The 23,605-nt window shown below is 34.0% G+C and overlaps 5 protein-coding genes across 8 annotated transcripts; 3 read left to right on the forward strand and 2 right to left on the reverse strand.

Annotated features, from left to right (window-relative positions):
• The first annotated feature begins 60 nt into the window (after positions 1 to 60).
• LOC105259259 (BRO1 domain-containing protein BROX) lies at positions 61 to 2,456 on the forward strand. Its single transcript, XM_011271098.3, has 7 exons — positions 61 to 307; positions 537 to 767; positions 865 to 960; positions 1,065 to 1,243; positions 1,326 to 1,501; positions 1,638 to 1,870; positions 1,992 to 2,456. The coding sequence occupies exons 1-7, from the start codon at positions 207 to 209 to the stop codon at positions 2,236 to 2,238; spliced, it is 1,263 nt and encodes a 420-aa protein (XP_011269400.1). The 5' UTR covers positions 61 to 206; the 3' UTR covers positions 2,239 to 2,456.
• Positions 2,457 to 3,661: 1,205 nt separating this feature from the next.
• On the forward strand, positions 3,662 to 6,299 carry LOC105253720 (protein sarah). 2 transcript variants are annotated; one of them, XM_011261934.3, is made up of 5 exons: positions 3,662 to 3,991; positions 4,557 to 4,817; positions 4,895 to 5,084; positions 5,188 to 5,340; positions 5,442 to 6,299. In XM_011261934.3, exons 2-5 carry the CDS (start codon positions 4,563 to 4,565, stop codon positions 5,564 to 5,566), a joined length of 723 nt encoding a protein of 240 aa, XP_011260236.1. In that variant the 5' UTR covers positions 3,662 to 3,991; positions 4,557 to 4,562; the 3' UTR covers positions 5,567 to 6,299. The 2 variants fall into 2 exon arrangements, with proteins under 2 accessions (XP_011260236.1, XP_011260235.1); XM_011261933.3 differs by having other exon boundaries at positions 3,663 to 3,991; positions 4,554 to 4,817; positions 5,442 to 6,298.
• A 1,017-nt stretch (positions 6,300 to 7,316) lies between these two features.
• Positions 7,317 to 12,864, reverse strand: LOC105259258 (cullin-5). Of its 2 annotated transcripts, none has more exons than XM_025414817.1 (11): positions 12,601 to 12,864; positions 11,954 to 12,160; positions 11,632 to 11,811; positions 11,300 to 11,441; positions 10,859 to 11,173; positions 10,274 to 10,749; positions 9,912 to 10,175; positions 9,559 to 9,714; positions 9,168 to 9,448; positions 8,835 to 8,958; positions 7,317 to 8,615 (listed from the first exon to the last, which is right to left on the reverse strand). In XM_025414817.1, the coding sequence occupies exons 1-11, from the start codon at positions 12,616 to 12,618 to the stop codon at positions 8,421 to 8,423; spliced, it is 2,358 nt and encodes a 785-aa protein (XP_025270602.1). In that variant the 5' UTR covers positions 12,619 to 12,864; the 3' UTR covers positions 7,317 to 8,420. The 2 variants fall into 2 exon arrangements, with proteins under 2 accessions (XP_025270602.1, XP_025270603.1); XM_025414818.1 differs by having other exon boundaries at positions 12,558 to 12,864.
• Positions 12,865 to 13,254: 390 nt separating this feature from the next.
• On the reverse strand, positions 13,255 to 14,448 carry LOC105259257 (prefoldin subunit 2). Its single transcript, XM_011271096.3, has 3 exons — positions 14,173 to 14,448; positions 13,838 to 13,961; positions 13,255 to 13,704 (listed from the first exon to the last, which is right to left on the reverse strand). Exons 1-3 carry the CDS (start codon positions 14,319 to 14,321, stop codon positions 13,522 to 13,524), a joined length of 456 nt encoding a protein of 151 aa, XP_011269398.1. The 5' UTR covers positions 14,322 to 14,448; the 3' UTR covers positions 13,255 to 13,521.
• Positions 14,449 to 14,597: 149 nt separating this feature from the next.
• LOC105259256 (E3 ubiquitin-protein ligase UBR2) lies at positions 14,598 to 23,415 on the forward strand. 2 transcript variants are annotated; one of them, XR_002192926.2, is made up of 4 exons: positions 14,598 to 15,022; positions 15,519 to 15,743; positions 15,898 to 21,870; positions 22,068 to 23,415. XR_002192926.2 is itself a non-coding variant. In XM_011271094.3 (3 exons), exon 3 carries the CDS (start codon positions 15,931 to 15,933, stop codon positions 21,283 to 21,285), a length of 5,355 nt encoding a protein of 1,784 aa, XP_011269396.1. In that variant the 5' UTR covers positions 14,598 to 15,022; positions 15,519 to 15,743; positions 15,898 to 15,930; the 3' UTR covers positions 21,286 to 23,415. The 2 variants fall into 2 exon arrangements, 1 of the variants encoding a protein (XP_011269396.1); XM_011271094.3 differs by having other exon boundaries at positions 15,898 to 23,415.
• The last annotated feature ends 190 nt before the right edge of the window (positions 23,416 to 23,605 follow it).

Below are 23,605 nucleotides of genomic sequence, written 5' to 3' on the forward strand. Positions count from 1 at the left end.
TTGAACGAACTATTACTACACACATACGCATACACATCGAGATCGTATTACGAGAAAGTATACGATATAGTGCATATCTTCCATTGAGCGTAACGACGTAGCGTACGTACGCTTATCTGTCAAAAGTGACAAGTGTGAAATCGGATCGGAATCGCGATAACCGATACCGTGGCCTCCACGTCTCCACGTAAAATTCGTGCGACGCGATGGCTCACTGGTTTCATCGCAATGTGCTAAAAGCGACAACGAGCCAAAAATTCGAGCTGAAAGTCTCGAATCCTACGGACGCCACCAGGAAGCTCTGCAGGTTAGAGAAATTTCAGAAATGGATCGTGTGTATATTGTTTACTGACAACTGCTATAATCTGATAACTATTATTTCTCAAGAGAATACATAATTATTAGAGCGTTATATATTTTATTCTGTAAAATTCTATAAGACTACTCAATGAAAAAAATATATATATATGTATATAAATAAAATATAAATAAAAATATACATATATATTTTTTTATCAAAAAGTTTGCATTTTCAGTGACTTGAAGCTGTCAAGAGCAAGACTTTTAGATTTGGTCAAAAATGCAAATAATACCAGTGATACAATAGAACCTGCATTTCTTAGTTATCTGAGTTTGTTGTATGGCTTTTTGTGGGAAGTTAAACCATCTGAAGAAGAAGCACAACATGTTGGTAGACCCAATCCCAGCAAACTCAGAAATGTCCTTGTATTTAAGTGGACTCAAACGTTACTTGGTGGAGGCACATTGTAATTAATTATAAAGAGAATATTTAATGAAGTAATATGGCTTCTAAATGATTCCAAGATTATACACAATTAAAAATTACAATTTTTTTTATTAAAGCTCCAGTGCTGATTCTGTTTATGAAGCAGCTAACATGAGCATCAATATAGGTCTTTGGTTCATGAAGCATGCAGCTATGATTGCGGCAAAAGATGAGTAAGCATGAATTAAATAAAAGAGATTTTTAAATAATTAATATTATATAACATTATATTGTGTCAAAAATAAGGATAAAATAATCTATTAATTACAATATTTAGCATTACAATGAACGAGGCTAAAGAAGTACACAGCATGTTAAGACGAGCTGCAGGAATATTTACCTTTGTACAGACTGAGTTTTTGCCACAATTGGATAATCCACCTCCATTAGGAAGTGATTTAGATCCTCGTGTCCTAAATGCATATGTTAATCAATGTACAGCAGAAGCACAAGAAGGTTATATTCATAGTATTCAAGTATATGATTTTAATAAATTTATTTAATTATGCTTATATCATTTTTTTAATTCTCTTTATAGTGACAGTGGCTAGAGCAATAGAACTCAAACATAATTCTAGCTTGATAACAGCTTTAGCTAATGAGACTAGTAAACTATTTTTGGATGCTGCTAACACTCTACGTCCATTTAAGGCAGAAATATCTGCCCAATGGATAAAATACTTGGAACTAAAAGCAGCATTTTACCAGTCTTATGTAAGCTTGAAAATTTGTGAAAAAGTTTATAATTATTTTATGATTTTAAATGCAAACAAAAAGATTTGTAATTTATTATTATTCATAAGAAATATTTATTATTCATAAATATTTGCTATCCATAAACCCTTTCTAGGCTTATAACTATTGTGGTGAAAATTTATTAGCAATGGATAAATGCGGCGAAGCGATACGAGCGATGCAAGAAAGCGATTCATGTTTAAAGAAAGCAAAAGTGTTATGTCAAGAATATGGGAAAACACATGGACCTGCGCCTCGCGTTAAACCAGATCAGCATGCAGTATTTAAGCGCTTAGCACCTATAGTAAAACTCACTCTCGATAAATGTAACCGAGAGAACGGTTTGATGTAATTATCTTATTTATTTGTAAAAAATATTATTATTTTATCGGGATAATGTTATGTATCATATCTTAATATCTAACATTTAAACAAAATTTATTAATCGAAAAATTTAAAATAATATCAGATATCATCATACAATACCGGGAGAAGTTCCAACTTTGGATACAAAAGCTACTTATGGCTTAGTCAGCCCAATCGACTTCCAGATGCCGTCACCAAACTCCACTTGGAATTTGGGCACGTATAAAGTATTAGCTGGAATAGCGGCAGCAAAAGTAGGAAAGGAACAAACTCTACCACCAGTTAAAGAAGACGCAATTCATCAAAGTAGTAAGGAACCGAAAAATGAAAGTGGTTGCATTTTACAATAAGAATCTTCCTGCAATGATATGACTTATAAATGCTTTCTTTTTTTTTGTTACAGTGATATTAATTTTAATTGCAATAATAAACATGTGTAGGAACAGTGTACAAGTAGATGACATATATATGTCACAAGTACAAATTATGTTGTGAAACAAAGCATCAATTGTTAGATAAAACTAAAAAGTATAAGATATTTATTTTGCAAACATGCTTATATAATTTAGTATATATCTTACGATGCAATAAGTAGATAAATTATTATAAGAAAATTATCAGTATATGTATCTATTTCAGCACATGTTTAAAACTTTCTGATGATTTCTCTGTTTAATTTTTATATTTCTATCAATGTGAAATAACATATGTGATATAATCCATATGTAATTTGCTTTTATCATTGCAATATAATCAAGTATATAATTATATGTAAAAGTGACTTTTTGCTAAAAGCAAAGAATTGTTATAAACAATATTTTAATCACTATGCAAACTAGTCAATGCTTTGATGAAACTATATTTTTAATAAGTGTAATCAAATGAGAAAAAATTTTTGCAATTAATATGCATGTGATGCATTATATCAATATACATATAATAGAAATGTATGAACAAGGTCCTTTTTATATATTTTTTTTTGTAAGTTATAAATTTAAAACTAACAAAATGTTATTTCAGATTATATAAAGAGACAGATATATATTCATATATATGTATAAAATGTATTTCAAAAACATGTTAAATTAAATGCAAAGTATTAGTTATTACTAAATTATAACAATTTTTGTTAATAATTATTATTTGTGATATATTTAGGAGTTATATAAGTCTAATCAGTATTGTCTATATATTGTCAAAATTAAAAAATTACAAGTTATTGTATTTCATATTGGCTTTTATAAATTATATATACATGATATATAAAAAAAAATTTTTGTTAATTGTTATATAATTTATATAAAAAATTTTTATGTGCAATACTATTAAGATGTCTGTGTATTCTATAATATTCTATCACATAAATATAATAAAAAACATTAAAATGCAACCTAATTATCATAATTATATTATAAGATATTTTTCCACATATATATATAAAGAAAATTAACTTACATATATCTATATATATTAAAAATATATAATATATGAAAATGATTGTATTATTTAAATAAAAAATACTTGGATGTTTGAAGTATCTAAACATAAGTTATAATGCATACTTATTAATTTGGAAATGTCGTTTTGAATAATTATTGATGAGAAATTTTAATCGTGACTGTCAAATAAAGAATTTATTCAGCTGTTCCTTGTGTATCTCGCAAATTGCCAAGTTTTCTATTTTATAGTCAATTATATGTACCTATATATAATAAAAGCTTGGATACACTTGCGCCCAAATAGTTTTCAATAGTTCCACTCCTATCCGTGTCCGTACACATCTAACCTACCCTAATCTGTTCCTCGACCATGGCATTCGATCGGATAGCGATACGGATAGGACGCGCGAGGTTGTTCCTGTTGTAAAATAAACGATGACGTGCGTTTACGTTATAATAACAGCGATGAAATAGCGAACGCCGTCGAAAGCAGGATAGAAGTGAATGTATTTCGAGAATGTTGATATCTGACAGCTGCGCGATTAAATTCGTTAAGATGGTGTAGATGTTACATACGTAACGAATTATATTTGTGACGGAGAAGCGTTTTGAAAACATTCATCGTGGTGTTTGATCTCCTCTTCGTTTAGAGATCGACTTGAAGGTAAGAAAAAAAGATGCATCTGCACCTTTCATTATCATTATTTATCGCATTTCTTCTAATGTCACCTGCGATAACATTGAATCATATATACGTATATGCTATTTTCTTCGCTCTTTTGCGCTCTGATGACAATGAACTTGATCTGATGACACTTGTGTGGTCAATAAAGCAAATCTAACGCTCACACTGCACTTTTATTAGTTCGAAAGGAAGATATATCTCAAAATATGTTTCAAAAAACATATACTTCTTTTGCTCTTTAAAAATATATTTCAATTATAAGTTAGTTTATATGTTTATATGTTTATATAACATCTCGTTTTCATTATTTTTTTGCATTCCATTTATATAAGTGTAAAAGAATGTCATCTATAATATTTTTATTTTCTTTAATTTCATACATTAAATAATGAATATATATTTCAAAACCTTAAATTTTTGAATTTTTATTTATTAATTCATAATTCTTACCTATATTTAAATTCATAATTCTTATCTATTTTTAAACCTATAATTCTTACCTATTTTTAAATCCATAATTCTTACCTATTTTTAAATCCAGCAGGGAAAAATGGAAGAAAAATGCAGTAATAGAGGCATGATAGGAGAGGAGGAACTCGAAGACACTGAAAATATAATAATTAATGAAGTGGATGGTTTACCAAATTTACATCCAAATTACGAGCAATTAGAACTTGAATTTGAAAGAGAAAGCCACGATACAGATATTAGATCAATCGATGAGTTGGTTCATGATGAAGACTTACCAACTTCTGTAATTGTTACTAATGTTGATCCTCGAGTTTTTAAGAATGATGATTTAAAGGTAATAAAAGTTTTGCATGGAATATTATTAATGACAAACCTTCTTTGTTATATTGTAGTGTTATTCTGTTTTTACAGCCAGCCATAGAAAATCTTTTCAAACAATTTGGAGAAGATGCTACGTTTCAATACTTTAGATCCTTCAGAAGAATGAGGGTAAATTATAATTCTCCCAATGCTGCAGCAAATGCAAGATTGCATTTGCATCAAACGCATTTTGGAGAAACTGATATTAATTGTTATTTTGCACAACCAGTGACGCCTATAGGTTTGTAAATAATGTAGACTTTCAGATCTTACGATTAAGCATTTTCTCAATGATACAAAAGATACAAGAGTAAGTAATTTTTTAACAATCTCAATTTTTCCAGATATGGAGGATCAGCATCTGCAACCACCTGCTCTTACCAAACAGTTCCTCATATCTCCTCCTGCTTCTCCACCAGTTGGCTGGAAACCACGTGAAGAAGGAGAACCTCTTGTTAATCATGATTTATTAGCTGCTATAGCCAATTTATCCACAGGTATTTTGAACTTATATTTTATGTAAAAATAAAAGAGATAAGGGATTATTATCTAAATCCGATAATGTTCGATTATATATAAATAATTATTAATATTACAGGCGGAACTCATGAGATACATCCAGGAGGGTCGGGACAACCGGGAATAGTTGTGCATGTTTGTGAGAGTGCGAATTCGGCGAAAAATGCGCCTCGTATTCAACATACGCGATGCCCAGAACACTAATTTTTCTTTTCCCGTTTTTTGGTTGATCATACATTGATAGGCTCTTATAATCTGCAGAGTAACTAGATTCAAGCTGAAAAAAGAGCGCATCTAGCGAGTGATTTTAAATTAAAAAAAAAGGTATTATATAATAAGATTATAATTCACACATTCAATTGTGTGTAGCTAGATCCAAATGATGAAAAAAAAGTGATGTATCATAAAAAGATTGACAGTTTACAGACAACGATGAAATCTGGTATATAATATTTACCAAGCTTCCCACGGATAACAGTGATCTATAAATATCAATTCTCTATAAATATTTATTGTTATATACTGATCAAGAAATAGAGTTTAAAATTGTGTTTGCACATTGTGAGAAAATTTGTGAATTGCTTATATTTTTTATTTCTGACAATATATACGCGACGCGAAGAGAATCCAACAGTTGAAGAAATTCCAATAGTTTGGCCTATATTGTCTATGTTTTTCTTAATAATTGATATTGTATCGTACATATCGTGAAAAATTACGTCCTATGTGATAAAATTAAAAATCGATGAATCAAAGATGGAAATTGTTGAAAATATATTCAGAGATTTTGCAATTCTACCTCTCATTGTCGGTGTGTTATTTCTATTCTTAAACACATAATGTAATAAAACATAATATTGTAAATCTACATAAAAGATACTAATAACTAATTTTAGAATAATCGCTCGACACACAGAATCAAAAAGTTCTATTTTATTATTTATTTATTTCTATATTTTTTCTTTCTCTTTTTCGAAAATTCTTTTAAGATTATTATTTTCTTGTATTGTGAATTTCCAATTGAGTCTTGTGTGCATGCTTGAAAAAATCTGTAGAAGTATATGACATTAATAAGTACGTGATATGTGTGTGTATACGAATGTATTGTTCTAAAAATTCTCATGTGATTCTTTGTTCTGTGTGTTTTCTGTAGAAGCTAGTTCATATTAGCTTGAACATTACATGCTATTCTAAATCTATATCTATGATCTCTTGTCAATGAAGTTTATGAAATCACCTATTGTTATCACTTTGCTCTTTAAGGATTAAGTTAGTAAAATAAATAAATAAAAAAAAAAATAGAATAGACATCGATACCGTATGTGATCATATCAGCATTACACTGATTTACATAACGGCAGTGGTGATTGTGTATATGTATATATACTGTTCTGTACATGTGTGAAACATATAATTCCTGTTATTGCAAGATCTGTGACCTAAAAATAATTGTTGAATATTTATAAATACTTTATAGTAACACATTTAGTTATTTTATATAGTGTGTAGTATGTCGTTTGTATCCTCCCGGCGATGAAAAATGTAAAACTATTTTGCTGCGTTATTTAATTTCAATTTTTCTTTTACTGAATAATTGAAAATCTAAATAAATAATATACGAATAATTATTATATACCGGAGGAAATAATGTACAAATGATTTGTATCAAAAAAGAAAATATAAATACAAATTATTTTACGTTAAAATATTCTGATATACATATATATATATATATATATATATATATATATATATATATATACACACATATATATATAATCTGATATATGTAAGCGCTATTGTTGCCACATGGAATTTATTGCATAATAATAATAATAATAATAATAATAATAATAATAATATAATAATAACAATAATAATAATAATAGGTAAAATAGAGATTCAATGAAATTTGATAAGAACGTATTGTATACAGTTATGAAATATTCTGTCATTTAATTCATTGAGATTTTATATACCATTACACTCGTCTTTCACTCTTATTGAAGTTATATAAAAGCTTTATACATATAACCGTCGTTATTATTTGCTTAAGTAACTATTTTGACGATTATTTTGACGATTCGAATCATCATAACTACGTTTCAGATGTAGAAATTATATAAATACATATATTTCTATCATCGCTAAAATCAAATTTGGTGTTGCGAGGTACGTGCTTATGCATTAAAATATTATAGTATAGGCCATTGAACAACATTATTCGTCGGGCTTTTGTGTATCTTGAAAATGGGAAATATCTTTGAACGCCATCCGCAAATTATAAATTCTAGTAATAAATTAAATATATATTATGCCATGTAGAGAATATTTCGAATTCCAATTCTTTCGCAATAGCTCTTATATATTTAGTGATGAATAAATCTAAGTATACGTAAAACTTTATAATAAATTTTACGCAGTGTATAAATATACACTGCACTGTTGTCCAGATTTGTGGATAAGGATTTAATTGATTGATTTTTAATATCAAATTGTTCTATATTAATACTATAACCAAATTTTTTTTTAACAAATATAATTAACAGTAAAAGTTTTTAAAAACAAGATGTACAGATATTTTATAAGAATATATATATACTTTTTAGTAAAATATATATAAATAGGAGGAATAGTGATGGCGCGCGTTACCGATAATTCTCCTTTTTAATTTAATCAAATCTTTCCTAATTAAATTAATACAGATCAGTGTCCAGAAAAATAAACGATAAATACTAGTTATCATAATGTTGTACATCTTTCTTATTATTATTGCGACATTTTCTTCAGTTTTGCTACACATTTCACTTTATTCATGTATAATAATCGGCAAATGCAGGCAATATGACTTGTCTTATCGGTATCTTATTTTAAAATCTAGTCAAATATCGTCTTTCCTTTCTTTCATACTGTGTTACAAAAAAACAGATGAAACATAATAGCGCATGGCAGACTTGAACGTATATCCTCGCATATATGACAAAACTAAATTTTTTTTATAAAAATATAATATTAACCATAGTTCGTGAACAATCTTGTACGTGTTTATAATCCCGTGTTATGCCATATATACAAATGTATTAATATCGTCATCGTGCCTACGAATATACTTGTGTTCAATGAGCCACTCAATTTGTTCTTTTATCATCTTCTTACTTGGTAAAAACATATTTTTCAATATATCCACTAGTTCGGTCTGCAATTGCGCGTTAGTAATCTTCTTGCGCATTTTTAAAATCTTGATGATTGCTTCCTGTGAAGTCATATATAAGAAGATAAAAATTATTCATATAATCCAGCAAACATGATGTCTAAAGTCTCTTCTTAGTAACGTTTTAATGACGTATAATATGTCATTAAGAAGTTTTTGGACATTATCATGTTTGCTGGGTCTCCAAATAAACTGTGAATAAATGTCAATGGATATGTCTGTATATATTGTATTATACTACTTTATTTAAAAACGATATACCTGTACTCGTAATATTCTGAGTTGCACGATAGATTGGTTATCTTCTTCTCTGCTACGTTCTGTTGATAATTGAAGACGTCCTATCAAGTTTATTTTTCCACGCTTTTGCATCTTGCCATTTTTTCTATAATGTTATAAATAATTATACATTTATAAATTTCTATTATTTTAAGAAACAATCTGCATTGCCCATACACAAATATTGAATTCTAGAATATATGTATATGAGAAATCAATGAAATGTGATATATTTTATAAAAAATAAAATACAATTAATATAATTAATATAGCATTTGTGTAGCATTTGTGTTAATATAAAAAATGGATACGAACACAATAGCAAATTCTTGATTGACCCAAAATCTTGTGTCGTTTGCAAAATCTTTCGGAGTAGCGGCATGCGGTTCCACTAAAAGAAGTTGCCGTTTTAACTTCGGGAAGGCACACAAAGACCATAAAGTCCGTCTAAGTTCGGGATCTGGAAGCTCAGTAGCCAATCGAAGATTCTCGTACGTGACCTTTTCGTTGGGTCGTTGATTCCAAGCAAATAATACTGCCATTTGAAAGGTCGTTACGTCTATATCGAAACGTCCAACTTTATTTGCAAATGTTATCTGAAACATGTTATGAGATATGCATTAATTAAGAAATAAAAATGTCTTCTAAATGCATCTGGAAATATTGCTTGAATAAAAGTAGAATTTTATTAATATGTGCAAAATACCGTGCCGTTTGACATATGGTGATGCCATTGCAACTTTCTTCCACTATGTTTCTTTTTGTAAAATTCTTCGACCTCTGGAATATAATCTTCCAATTGAAGCGGTAAACTCACGGTGACACGCTCACTACCTCTCGCCCATGCACCCGCATTAAGAATCTACAAGTAGAAAGATATATTTTTAGTTAAAAATATTCATACTATACACATATCTCTCATACAGCTTTTCTATAATGCTAAATTTATAATACCAAATTTATATACAAGTATAAGAACACATTATATATATATATATATATATATATATATATATATATATATATATATATATATGAAAAAACAAATCATATAGTTACCTTAATATTTATGCTATCTGCAATGGCAGCTCGACATTGTTCCTTAAATTGTTGATTTAGATCCTGAGATACTTTAATATCTTGGAACATACGAGCTAATTTATTAACAAAATCCGCGGGCATACCAACTTCGCGAAGCATATCTACCATATTTTCTTCTTTTTCCGAGTCTGTCGTCGTATCTAATATTAATCGTCTAGTTAAATGCGCTTTATGATAACGCATAAATACATCCTTGTTTTGAACGTATTTTAACACTAATAGCTAAAAAAATAGAATGCAATATGACATAAATTTCATTGGAAAGATTTGATCTCTATGAATACATTTATATATATATCATTATATATATATTTACTGACCACATCCTTCAATTTACTTTCAATTTCGTCGGTAGTTAGTTTCTTACTGAGAGGCGTTTTTCTAAGAAGCATATCACAGAAATTCGCAAGGAGTTCCGGACACTTTGATTCAGCTAATCCATTGTTGTTAGTAATAGGTCTATTATTTAAAACAGATGCACTACTGATTCCAGAACCCTGTCGAGTAGGCAATTCTAATTTAAATACTGTGGCGTCATTGACAACGAGCTTATAAGCTTTATCTCGTGCTGTAAGAAACCGTGGATCATCATCGAATGCCTCTTTAACGAGCGTGGAAAATCTATGGAAAAGATCTAACAGTCTTTCCACGTATTTTTCAGAATCTTGAGTAATGACATCTACAGCTGCCATCATATCCGTAAGACCCGCGCTCGCGATATGTTCTTCTAAATTTCTCAACATGGGACTAACGCCGTCGGGAACTCTATCCATTAATTTCAACATAAGGCGAAGCTCTGCAATGATATCTTACTAATTATCATTGATCAGAAAAGTGGCATATATTACTATAAAATTAATCGCGAACCAACAAAATTGCAAATTACAAACAGTGAAATTACTCACTGTCAGTTTGATTATGTTGTATCATTCGTGGACATTCTGCGAGTATGGCTGGCTTAAAAGTCGCGACTAATACTTTTACGCAACAGTCCGTTAACCGTTGCATACTCGCGGTATTCGGCTCCAAATATTTTTGAGCACGCAACTCCTCTTCTCTTAATTTCGAATCGGCGTAACGCATATAATTCTCCACACCGTGCATAGATAAATATTCAGGAGCCTTGACCCAATAAAATGCTTCAGTGGCTTGAATGTATGCTGCCTCAAAATTTTCTCTATATATTTGAAGCTTATCTGTCGGATTCGAACACAAGTTTACTGAAACATAAAATGTTATATATTATTAAAGAAAAAAATTCTTTTCTTTATATATATATATATATATATATATATATATATATATGTATATATAATTATAATACATATTATATATTTTATAATTACCATAAGATTCTCTGACACCAATAACAAGTTGAGAATCAAACGCTTCACCGTTTCTTTCAGCTCGTACTAATCTCATGGCCGCATCTTGAAGTCTTTGTTTTATTTCATTGAATATACTTTGGTTCCAACTATCCAACATTAGCTACATGATAAAAAGAAACAAGATTATATAAAAATACTTAATAATATATAACAATACATAAAGTATGCATGTATGCATGTCAGTATGTATAATATATAAAAATATATAATAATTTTATTATAAAATGTCTAATATTTTAATCTAATATTTTATTATAAAATATTATATATAAATATTATAACTCCTTTACCTTTCTAACTATGTCATCAGGTTGATTCCTTTTTTGTGTGCTGGAGCTAGTTTTCCCCGCAAGATATGCTTCTAATTGCCTAAATGGTGTTGGTAAATAGTTACATTGCGTAAAAAACTTTCTCCACTCGGCTATATATGCTTTCAATAATGCTTGTTCTTCTTGATGCGCTAAAACTCTCTGCGCAAAGTCATAATACGTAATATTTTGTTATTTTAGTGAGACAAATGGAGCAAGTGCGCTAAAAGTATAACCTTAACATAAAATAATCTTTAGCATAAAATAGTTTTAATATAAACTACTTATTTTTGCTTTCTTTTACCTGTTGAGCTTGTTGTATAAAATCCATTATATCATCTTTCAAGGCATCACGTAATTTGGGAGGTCCTTTGTCATCCCATAAACATACGTGAACAGAATAAAATAAATCCTGCCATTCTCCCTGCGTTACTGGTTCTTGCTTAAGTAATTTCAATATAATCGGTCGCATATATGGCCATTTATCTTCAAATGTGGCTTGTACTTTATCCTAAATATTAATATATCATTTCTTGTTAAATGCATTGAAAAAAAAATGAGAATAATAAACGAAAAATAAATTGCTGAGGGATATATTTTAATATTTTGATAAAATTAGCTGAAATATATAAGGAAAAAAGAAAAGGTTAAAATATAATCATATAAAAATAACATTCGGATTATATAATATTCAATATAAATTTGATTAACCGTTTAATTATACAGCATAAAACGAACGATAAGATAAACAAAAATGTATATATTTTTCGAACTTTAATGCCAGATAAATTTTAATATTGGAGTATTTTACAATGTAAATGTTTAATATATCGTGTAATCTGGAGGATGAAATAATATCAATTTCCGCGGTTGAAATTCTATTTCGAGTTAAGATGAAAGGGATTTACCATGCTTTTCTAGTAGTAATTTGTTTATTCACTGTCCACTAACCTTCAACATCGCCGCCATCGTAAATTTTTCACGTACACGTCCAGCAGAATTTTCAGAGCACTACGCCAATGGCAGGCAAAGTGATCGCGTGCTCGCAAGAGTCAATTCAGATCAGTCGGAAATGGACCGCATCGTGCGAGATATCCGCGAAATATTGCAATTGTTTGTTCTTAATAAAGAGTGATAAAGACTCCCGAGTATCTTTAGCAGAAAATAAATTTGCATCTGTGCACGACGATTGCGCAAAGTCCCTTTTATGCGATAGCACGTGCTATCGCAATTCCCTATGAGATGTCTCAAACATCTCAATTGGACAATTTTACGGGAGTAAATATGGCGAAACCGAAGTTTCTTACTGTATATTTTGAAACTGTTTAATCTTCTTAGAGATATATAATTGTGCGTTGTAAAAAATAAACGCATAATGGAATTATTTTTCTTTCCTTTTAAACCGTCCCACATTTCAATTATTATTTATATCTTTGTAAAATTTCTTGTATAAAATATATATATATTATATATACATATATAAATTTCTTTTGCATAGGTAAAAAGTAAATAAATACACATATTCATCTTATGGAGAGAAGGAAAACATATTAATCTTATTTCATTTTTTATACATAATCCTAAAAATAAAAATAATGAAAAGTTCAACATGGAACTGTACATATCTAATTTATATATTTGCAAGATGTCACAATATTGCAATTTGCTTTACAAACTCATTTATGGAACAGGTATCTAACAGAACTGATAAGACATCATAAAGCTTTATCAAAATGATATAATAAATAAGCACACAAGGTAATTTAAAAATGTGTACAACACTGAGAGAAAAAGATATGAGTCATTGACTTTGAATTTTCATATATGAAATGTCTTAATATGTAAATATCTGAAAATAATTATTTATTACATTTAAACCTCAATCGGATTCACAACAATCGCCTTTCTTTTGGTTTCCTTGTTGTTGTTATCTTCTTCTTGTTGCTGCAAATCATCTTGCCCTCTGATTCTAATATTGTGTTTTTCCTTATACTCATTTATCTCAATTCCTTTTTTTGTTACTTGATCATTTAAAGCATCTATCACTTTCAACAGCTGAAAATACATTTAAATTTATTATCACATACATACATGCACACGCACACATATATATAAATCATATCTTCTTCCAAAAAGAATCCAGAGAATATTAATATTAACGTAATGTGAATAACGTAACAAGTTATACCTGTTCTTTATTTGTCACCAGAGCAGGCATGACATCTTCCACTGTACGTTCGCACAAAACTCCACCAATCATCCTATAGCATTTCCTTTTGGGATCTACATTCTTTAATGTATCAATAACAATTCTGAAACAGTTACATCAATCAGATGGATGACAATATATCAGTGAAAAAATTATGTTCTATCGATTGTCTCGAGGTTATTTGACCGAGTTTCGCAAAACTAAAAATTTGCGAGCAATTCTTTTTTTTCTCTCTCCTAAACTTTCTTTCAATTCAAGAATAGTCCGATTGTTAAAGGGAAAATCTTAAGTGTACAGGTTAGATCGGTTCATACTTGTGCTCGTTCAATTCCATTTCCATCTCGGACAGTTTATTCGCCAACATTCTTTGCTCATTTCGGAGTACTTGAAACTCTGTCAGTATCTCCTCGGCGGATTTCTCTTTTTTCGACGACCCTTTCGCCGATTTTTTTTCGCTGGCCATATTAGGAATTACGATTACAATTCTACGACAACGATATCGGACAACAACGTCGAGAACACAAGACAACAACTGGAAACGGTCATGAACGCAGCAAGATCGAATAAAGTCATGCTACGATAAAATACTGAAATCGAGGAGAAATACTCAGCCTCGTCCTTTCTTCTTTAGGATTGCGTTCTAATAATCTACTCTACTAGAGTGACGTTTATCGACCTATCAGAATAAAGGAGTATTTCCTTCTGATTGGTCAATCGAACGCTGTCCTATTTCGACGAGTAGATTTGCGAACGCAACCCGGAAAGGTGTCATCGCAATTTGGATTTTGTATAATTCGCAATCATCCCTCTTGTACCTGTATGACTTCGATCCGCGGCGCGGATTCCGCGCACGCCTCGCCAGCCATCGCGAGCCATTTTGATGCATCATTGTTGCAGCAGCTGTGCGAGGATATCGCTTATCGGACGTTGTCGCGAAATGTCAGTCTTTGTAGTTGTGTAAATCGCGTAGCGGGTACGGTGTCGCGCGAGCGCGAGCGCGAATCGCGCGTTGGGATCACGCGAATAATTGAAATCGGATCGCGACCGGATCAGTCGTCCGATCGGATTCGGATCGTGAGAGATTTCGCAAGGGGACAGAGAGCTGTATGATCGCGGACGGAGCGCCTTTTATTAACCTTGACCCGTTCTCTCGCGTTGACAGCAGTGAGTATCGTTCGCGAGATAAAAATAATCCTGTCGCGCCGAAAAATCGCCAACACTCTTCACCGAACGTCATCGTTCCGAAACCTCTCGTCGAACTTTGACGAGATAGCTATATCGCGCACACATATACATATGGAAGAATTAGCAACGCAATACGGAGTGACGTGGGTGTATTTGTGTTACTGTACCTTTAATTTTGGATTTCGGACCCACGCATTCTACACATATATATGTGTCTGTTGAGTGTGTACATATATATATATATATATATATATATATATATATATATATATATATGTGTGTGTGTGTGTGTGTGTGTGTGTGTGTATGTATGTATGTATGTATGTATGTATGTATGTATGTATGTATGTATGTATATACACGCGTATATGTAAATTCTGGCGAATATTCTTATACGCAACAGGATTGAAAATTGTATACGCCATATTTAAATTTATTCTGGGGTACATGAGAATTTATATTAAATGACTTTCAGATTGTGAGCTACTAAAATGATGATTCTACATGACACTGCAATAAAGATTTTTTGGGAGTGATTATTGAATCTGTAAAATCTCGACTAGAAAAGACTTGCAAGAGATTTTAATGATGTTTTATAGTGATAAGACATTGGATGAGTCAGCTGTACATAAGAACACTTATTAAAATGTACATTTGCCTGGGTTATATCTACAGTCATATTTAATGTGACACACTATTGGTTAGTATTTATACTTATATATACATATATATACATATATACATACATATATATATATGTATATATATATGTGTGTATATATATAATTTATCCTTTGTGTAAGAAACAGACTGACTCATTTCTATAAATCATAACTTTTTTTTTACACTTTCAGTACACATTGTACTTGCAGTTTAAGTGAGACAAGATGAATAACGAAAATATAGAAAATCAGCCGCCACTTCAGGCCATTGAAGACATGGATCCTGCTTTGATGCAGCCTGTATTCCCAGATACAAATACACCATGCGTGGATGTATGGATGGAGAAGATGAACAAAGGAGTGCTAACAAGTAATAATTTCAGAGAATATTGGCGAATTTGGGTGCCAAAAATATATAGTCCTGAGCGTAATGGCAATTGTTTGGAATGGACCGTCGACGATGAAGTAGCACAAAGAATGCTCCTTAAGACTCTAGAAGAATTCATGTGCGGCGGTGATCCGCAGATAGTTTTGAAGGAGCTTAGTAAGATGGACAATCCACCATCTATATGTGGCAGAATGTTTAAAATGGGTGAACCGACCTATAGTTGCAGGCAATGTGGTATGGATTCAACTTGTGTCCTATGCGTAGACTGTTTCAAACAATCCGCTCATCGGAATCACAAGTACAAGATGGGCACATCCAGTGGTGGCGGATGCTGCGACTGCGGCGATACAGAAGCTTGGAAAAACGAGCCGTTTTGCAAGATACATTTAGCAGGAACACAATCAAAAGAGTCGCGTGGCAACAAGCTGCCTGGTGATATAGCGGAGAGAGCAGTGATGGTTTTTGAAGCAGTGTTGGAATATTGTTATGAACTGTTGACATTAAGATACACTGTCGCGCTGCCGTCGAATCTCTGCGTCAGAGACACGGCAGTTTACTCGTACGCGATTGATCAATTGGACATTTTCGACACTTATTGCACTGTACTTTTTAACGATGAGCATCACACCTTTGATCAAGTGATAAATATGCTCCAACGTGTTATTAAATGTTCGCAGAAGGAAGCTGTAGAGTTTGTGACTAACGTTGATAGAGAAGGTAGGGCTGTAGTGAAGTGCTCGGTATTTCGACATTGCAATGAACTGCGTGTCGACATTGAAAGATTCACGTACAGACATAGTAATCGTCCTCTCAAGGTGCTAGTCCTTCACACTCACATAGTAGCTCATCAGACGTTCGCTATGAGGCTGCTCAATTGGCTGCAACAATTTATAAGTCATTGCGAGGGCTTTCGCGTACTATTCAGCAACATTGCGCTCAATACGAAACTACCCGAGACGTCGATCGTTGAGGGCATACTCACGAGAGATTCACAGTTATGGAAATCTGCCAGAACAGCATGGCATAGATTATTCATATCTGGAATGCTCATGGAGTATGAGAGCAAGAAAGCGCTTGCCATTGTGTTCACTTATAACTATGGCTCTGTCATGAAAGATTTTATCAAAGACGATCACGATCACGCGTTTTCGATCGTTTCGCTTTCCGTTCAGCTGTTTACCGTGCCAACTCTGGCGCATCTGCTAATCGCGCACCACGACGCGTTGTTTATTTTGTTGAACACGTTCGTCTCCGAGAGCTCTCGACGATGTAATGCTGCTGGAAAATTAGAGTTCGAAAGAAATATGCCGCACCATTCTTTCAAACGAGCTCAATATATACTTTACGATTTGCGATATTTACTGAGCGCGAAACCCGATGAATGGACAGACGAATTGAGACGCGGTTTTTTGCAAGGAATCTCATTGTTATTCACACTCTTCTGCAGCATGCAATGCATGGATGCTGTACTTCGACAAGTCGGTCAGCATATGGAATATGAACCGGAATGGGAGTCTGCATTCAATCTGCATATTAAGCTATCATCGGTTATCACTCTGGCCTTAGAGTGGTGCGGTTCTGACAGAGTTGTACTGATCAAATCTTTCATATTGCTCTTGAGGAAGCTGTATGAACAGTTAGGAAATGAACCAGCACCAAGCCAGGTGCGAGAATTGGCAGATCATAGCGCGACGTGCCTGCAATACGACGTATCGTCTGAACCGGTCTCCATTCATTTGCCGCTCTCGAGATTTCTTGCCGGTCTGTTCCTGCACCTGGAAAAGTATAACTTACACTTTCAATCGCCCGAATTTATTAATCAAACGAGACCAACGCTCGAACAAATTATCGAGCCTGTACTGACGGCGCAGGCTATGATCTCACAAGTACACTCGGGAATGTGGCGACGAAACGGTTACTCTTTGCTAAATCAATTGTATTTTTACCATAATGTCAAATGCCGTAGCGAGATGTTGGATCGGGATATTATTTTGCTTCAAGTTGGCGCGTCTCTGATAGAAAGTAATGAATTTTTGATTCATATTTTAAATAAATTTAATCTCCTCAATTGGGCGCAGCCATATTTCGAGGTATTCGGTTTGAAAAATCTAGAGGAGGATGGTATGCGGCAGACGATCAATCTGGTAGAGGAGTTTCTGGGCTTACTCATCACGATTATCGGCGAGAGACACGTTCCTGGTATCGGTCAAGTGACTGCGGATGATCGTCTCAAGAAGGAGATCATACAACAATTGTGCATAAAACCGCTCTCGCATTCAGAGCTGAATAAAACATTGCCGGAAGACGTTGTTAACCAAGTTCAGACCGACGTAGAAAGGGTGATACACGAAGTAGCAGATTTCAAAAAACCGGCGCAAGTATCAGCGGGGAAGGGTGTATATGAATTGAAGCCGCATTTGTATACAGAATACAACGTATTCTTTTATCACTACACGAAGGAAGAGCATAGTCGATCAGAAGAGGTTCAACGTAAGCGCAGGAAAGCTCAGGGAGAACTGGAGTGCTGTCCACCACCGAAGCTGCCTAGACTGACGGAGTCATTTAGTATGATAGCAGATCTACTACAATGCGATGTTATGCTTCACATTATGAAAACTGTGCTAGAACGTGCGCTCGATTTCACAGCCAGAACTTTCTCTGAACCGCAGGTACACAAGATACTTCATCTGATCGGTTATGCGCTGCAAGAACAAGAATCTGGTTATTATCCCTTCCTCGCGTTTTGCGAACGGGCGGCCAAATGGAAGATTTATAAATTTCTAGAGGATCTATCTACCAGTCCGCGCATGGAGGCTCACAAAGATTTGCTCACATGGGTTCTAACCAAGTATCGCGAGGTTGCTAGTTTGACTGTTACAGAAGCCAGTCCAGCATCTTCGCACTCCGAACAACAGCCAATGCAGCAAACAAGCGATGGCGACATCAGTACTAAGGAGACGGACAAAGAGTGGCGAACAAAAATGGCAGCTCAAAAACGCGCCAAGATTATGGCGCAGATGACAGCTATGCAGAATCATTTCATGAAGAAGAATGCTACCTTGTTTGAAGAAGCGAACCTGGACGCCAATAGTAAAACTAGCGATCGTGGTTCCGCTATGGATCTGACAGAATCTTCTTCCCAAGAGGGAAGTACACCAGTCGCCCTTGGCATCGGTCAGACCAGTAGGTTATGCGAGCAGAAGACATACACATGCATCTTGTGCCAGGAGGATCAAGTCGTTACAGAAACTGATCCTGCAATGGTATTGGCTGCGTTTGTTCAGCAATCCACTGTACTTTGTCAACGTCGACCAGACATCGAGGAACCCGGTCCGTTGTATTTGTCAGCCAAACTGGGCGTATCACCGTACACCAGCACGTGTGGCCATGTGATGCATGCCCGTTGTTGGCAGGATTATTTTGATAATGTACTCGTCAAGGAGAATCGGCGACCCTACAGAACGCGAGCACCGGCGAGTTTTGATGCCGAGAACCGCGAGTACCTCTGTCCGCTGTGTGAATGTCTTAGCAATACTGTTCTCCTGCTTGTACCACCCTTGAAGATGCTTCAGCCAACTCCGGAACCACAACCGGATATTAGTTTTGAGACGTGGTTGAAAGTCATGGCGTTGGCGACGGAATGCAAACCGAATAAGAAGTTTGGCAGAATCATGGAGACAGATGATCTAGTGGATGTCGTCAGTCCTATGACCGTCCTTCGACAAGAGATTGAAGAAGCTTGGGAGCCATTTGAATCTCACTATTCACGATCCGGACCAAATCTCTCACGAAAAATGGAGGCGATGATTCACATGTTCGCGACGATCTTTGGACAAATCCTACGCTCGAGATACACGGATTTTATCGATGGTGATCTACCTTTGTTAGCTTGGAAGTCGACAGCGTACACGATCCATGCAATAGAATTCCTGTTGCGCGACATGGACAAGCCATTATTAGGCGCCATGACCTCTCGACAGGGCGATAGTTTAGAGAGTCTCGTGCGACTGTCGGCTCTTCTAGGCTCGCATATGTCGAATCATGCAAATATCTGGGCGGATCGTGAAGGGATTATGATTTACGCAGTAGCATTGCTTACGATATTAATGGAAAGTCCGTCCAGTGAGCCTAGCATTTTTGATATTGATCCGTTTGGCGTGCTAATACCGCTCATTAACTCACTACCGAGTCTCTTTCATACAAAGGCGCAGGAAGAGGGTCCGAATCCACCACCTATCATCACAGGCTGCGTATTCGAGTCGCATGCACTCAAGCTCGTATTTTTGTGCCACATTGCGAAGATTCTCTTTACATCCGATGTTTCTAACGTTATGGAAGTAGATAGTCAAGAGGCAGAAGCTGAATCGGACATCGCTTTGTTCCATATTCTGGGCATGCACTTTGACAAACAGAGAGCCAGCAACCTATGGCGACAGGTAGAATCTGCTTGCCGGCCCTTCCTTCGATGTTGCGCCATTTACTTCCATTATGTGTCCGATGTACCACCGCCGACCGAACTAACGCAGGTGCACGGCGACACGTATGAGAAACTCTGTCTATATCTGGGACTGCCCGCCACTTGCGATGCTTTAATTTATTCTCATCTAGATGCTACTTTAAAACTGATAGACATATGGCGTAATCACCCTACAGTTTGGAATCATCGTTCAGGTACCGAGAAGGCTCTGATCGTCAAGGATCCGTTGATGGTGAATAAACTGGTAGACCTGCCCGATGATTATAGCGAACTCATCAATTCAATATCCCAGTTCACTTGCCCGAACAGCGATCGGGAAGACTCGCGTAATCCGACGATGTGTCTGGTATGCGGCGATATGCTGTGCTCGCAAAGCTACTGCTGCCAAACGGAGCTCAACAAGACACCAGTAGGCGCATGCACGTATCACGCGAGCAAGTGCGGCTGTGGCATCGGTATATTTCTACGTGTACGCGAATGCGAGATTTTATTCTTGCGTACGCCAAATCGCGGCTCCTTCGTATGCCCGCCGTATCTTGACGAATACGGCGAGACGGATCAGGGTCTACGACGTGGAAATCCATTGCATCTATGCCACGAGAAGTATCGACGATTGAATCACATATGGCTCGGTCATGGACTTCATGAATCCGTGGCAAGGGCTATCGAACAATCCTCGAACAATCTTATGCCAACCCAATGGCAACATCTATAACTCTACTTTGTGGGATTTCCCACATCTAATCTGATCCGGACTTTTAATCTGAAAAAAAGATGAGGATAAAAATATTAATTCTTACGCTTAGCATGTGAGATTTCTGAAATTTTTTCGGAGAGATATACGCGCAGGCTTGTGTATTTATAAATGATATTTCTCTCCAGTTCTTTCCTCCTCTCCGCTTCTCTCGCCTTGCGGACACTATTTTATCATTTCAGGGAGTTCACAAAATTTATATTCTTAGATTGTTTTTCAGAATTGAGAGAATATTTATCATATGTTATGTATTTAAATTAAAAAAATATTTCTTTATATTTATTAACGTTGTTTCGTCTCTGAATTTTGTTGTTTGTAGATGCGAATCCATAATTAACGACGATCAATCATCATCGAATTTGTGGTGTTTCATAAGAATTCGAGGAATTTTCTCTACGTGTATAAACGATGGATTCTAAATCTCGCTCTGAAGATTTAGAACAACGAACGAGCGGAATGAACGACGATATTCATCTGTATCATCGCCGTATAAATGTACTTCGGGCTAACTTATATATTTTGGTACTTTTCATGTAGGATAATGCGGTATGTATGTACCGTGTAACTCCGATATGATTAGCGATCATTATGTCATCATGTAAATGAAATGCGTATTCACCGTGCACCTTTCAAGTGAAATCGCAAATTATTCTGGATCGAGAATTTTATTCTTTTTATCTGCTCTCATTCATGTTTTAAATTATTTTTATCAACAATTATTTCTGTCATTATCTAATGTTTAGAAGTTCTCAATTTTACGGCTGTAATTTCGTCGGAAACCATCGTGCTTCTGCTTCGATTCGCGATCTTATCTCAGGCTCCAAACATGCGCAGCTTTGGAAACGTTCGATCGCGTTTATATAGAATATAAAGAAGAAGAAAAATTCATGGATACCAGAAAGAGCAATTCCTTCTGAACAAATCTCAACGATGAAATAAAATAATACGTAACGTTTGTTTTCTTTCGTTGCGCTAGTCTCTTCTAGATAGATATTATTGGAAGTTAAGAATGTTAAGAAACGCGAGGCAGCTTCGGCATCGTACTTGAATCTTCGATACGCATGCGATTCAATTGATTACATCTGTAACACACGCAGATGAAAAAGAATTAAAGTTATTAATTTATATTAGAAGATTTATTGTATATATAAATATTCTATGTACGATTGATAAATTTACCGAAACACCTGTCTTTCATTTTTGTGTGTATATCGCAATAAGAAGACGACTTGTGGCGACTGTATTCGACTGACGATCTTTACATTTTTATTACATCGTCGAGAACGTCTTCGTGTAATTTATGAAACGGTATGAATTGAATCGAAAAATATTGTTTGGGGATTTGGAAGACTATTGCGTATAAACGAGAAACGTATGTTATTGCGTTTATCGAACTTGGATTGTTAAATAAAATTACAACGCGTATGCCTTGTCCAATTTTTAGCAATTCACACGGGAGATTGTGCCGCTGTACATTAGATCGCTTGTAAAACGATGCAATGAATAATTAGCACACTTCAAGTACTTGTAAAATATAAAAGATATACGAGTGTTGCATATCGTATTTGTTATACGAATAATAGCAATTATCATCATATACACTACATACATCACTAATTTCTTGTACATTGATCTAGATATCGTACTAACCCACGCATTGAGAAATAATAACTTCTGAAAGCAGCATAATATTATATAGAAATAATCGCGATGAATCTTGAAAAATATTCATGGATATAATAGATACACAATTCTATAATAAGCATCCTTCTTTCGAGTCTCATTGAAAGATCGTTTGCACTTTGACTGAAAGTTTTGATATCGCTATAGTGTTCTTAAGAGATAAAAATTTATCTCGTGCGTGCGTGACTTTTATCCTCTCCTTTCTCGAAAGAGAGACAGAGGATATATAAATCTAGATAATATAATATATTACCGCCGCTTTTTAGTATATACACATGTAGTATATACACATTCATATATATTTGTTTCCTCATTTTTTTCTTCAAACGTTGCGAAATGGAAACGTAGAATTATATGGCGAGAGATTAATTTATACAAATCCATAACACATTATTTATATTCTTTAGACAATAAATTAATCTTTTGAAGAGGATAAAAATTATAGATAAATAAGATCAATTATTTCCGAATGCAAGGATTAATGAAAAGTATGCATATTGATTTAAAAGTGCATATTATGTTGAAGATAAAAAAGAGATTATAATATATTATTAAATTTCCCATCTATTCTCTTTGATAAATATGAATTTTTTTTCTT

The sequence above is a fragment of the Camponotus floridanus genome, unplaced genomic scaffold, assembly GCF_003227725.1.
Source record: "Camponotus floridanus strain SB8 unplaced genomic scaffold, Cflo_v7.5 scaffold9, whole genome shotgun sequence".
NCBI lineage: Eukaryota > Metazoa > Arthropoda > Insecta > Hymenoptera > Formicidae > Camponotus > Camponotus floridanus.

Bases quoted from the DNA above. Each gene is read 5' to 3' on its own strand.
- LOC105253720 (XM_011261934.3), top strand. From the start codon at position 4,563: ATGGAAGAAAAATGCAGTAATAGAGGCATGATAGGAGAGGAGGAACTC. The intron at 4,818-4,894 runs GTAATAAAAGTT...CTGTTTTTACAG, and splicing joins TTAAGAATGATGATTTAAAG to CCAGCCATAGAAAATCTTTT. The intron at 5,341-5,441 runs GTATTTTGAACT...TTAATATTACAG, and splicing joins TATAGCCAATTTATCCACAG to GCGGAACTCATGAGATACAT.
- LOC105259256 (XM_011271094.3), top strand. From the start codon at position 15,931: ATGAATAACGAAAATATAGAAAATCAGCCGCCACTTCAGGCCATTGAA.
- LOC105259258 (XM_025414817.1), bottom strand. The intron at 10,176-10,273 runs GTCAGTAAATAT...CTATTTTTTTAG, and splicing joins AAAGTAAATTGAAGGATGTG to CTATTAGTGTTAAAATACGT. The intron at 9,715-9,911 runs GTAACTATATGA...TTCTACTTGTAG, and splicing joins CAGATAGCATAAATATTAAG to ATTCTTAATGCGGGTGCATG.
- LOC105259259 (XM_011271098.3), top strand. From the start codon at position 207: ATGGCTCACTGGTTTCATCGCAATGTGCTAAAAGCGACAACGAGCCAA. The intron at 1,502-1,637 runs GTAAGCTTGAAA...AACCCTTTCTAG, and splicing joins CAGCATTTTACCAGTCTTAT to GCTTATAACTATTGTGGTGA. The intron at 1,871-1,991 runs GTAATTATCTTA...AAATAATATCAG, and splicing joins AACCGAGAGAACGGTTTGAT to ATATCATCATACAATACCGG.
- LOC105259257 (XM_011271096.3), bottom strand. From the start codon at position 14,321: ATGGCCAGCGAAAAAAAATCGGCGAAAGGGTCGTCGAAAAAAGAGAAA. The intron at 13,962-14,172 runs GTATGAACCGAT...TAACTGTTTCAG, and splicing joins ATGGAATTGAACGAGCACAA to AATTGTTATTGATACATTAA. The intron at 13,705-13,837 runs GTATAACTTGTT...ATGTATTTTCAG, and splicing joins TGGTGACAAATAAAGAACAG to CTGTTGAAAGTGATAGATGC.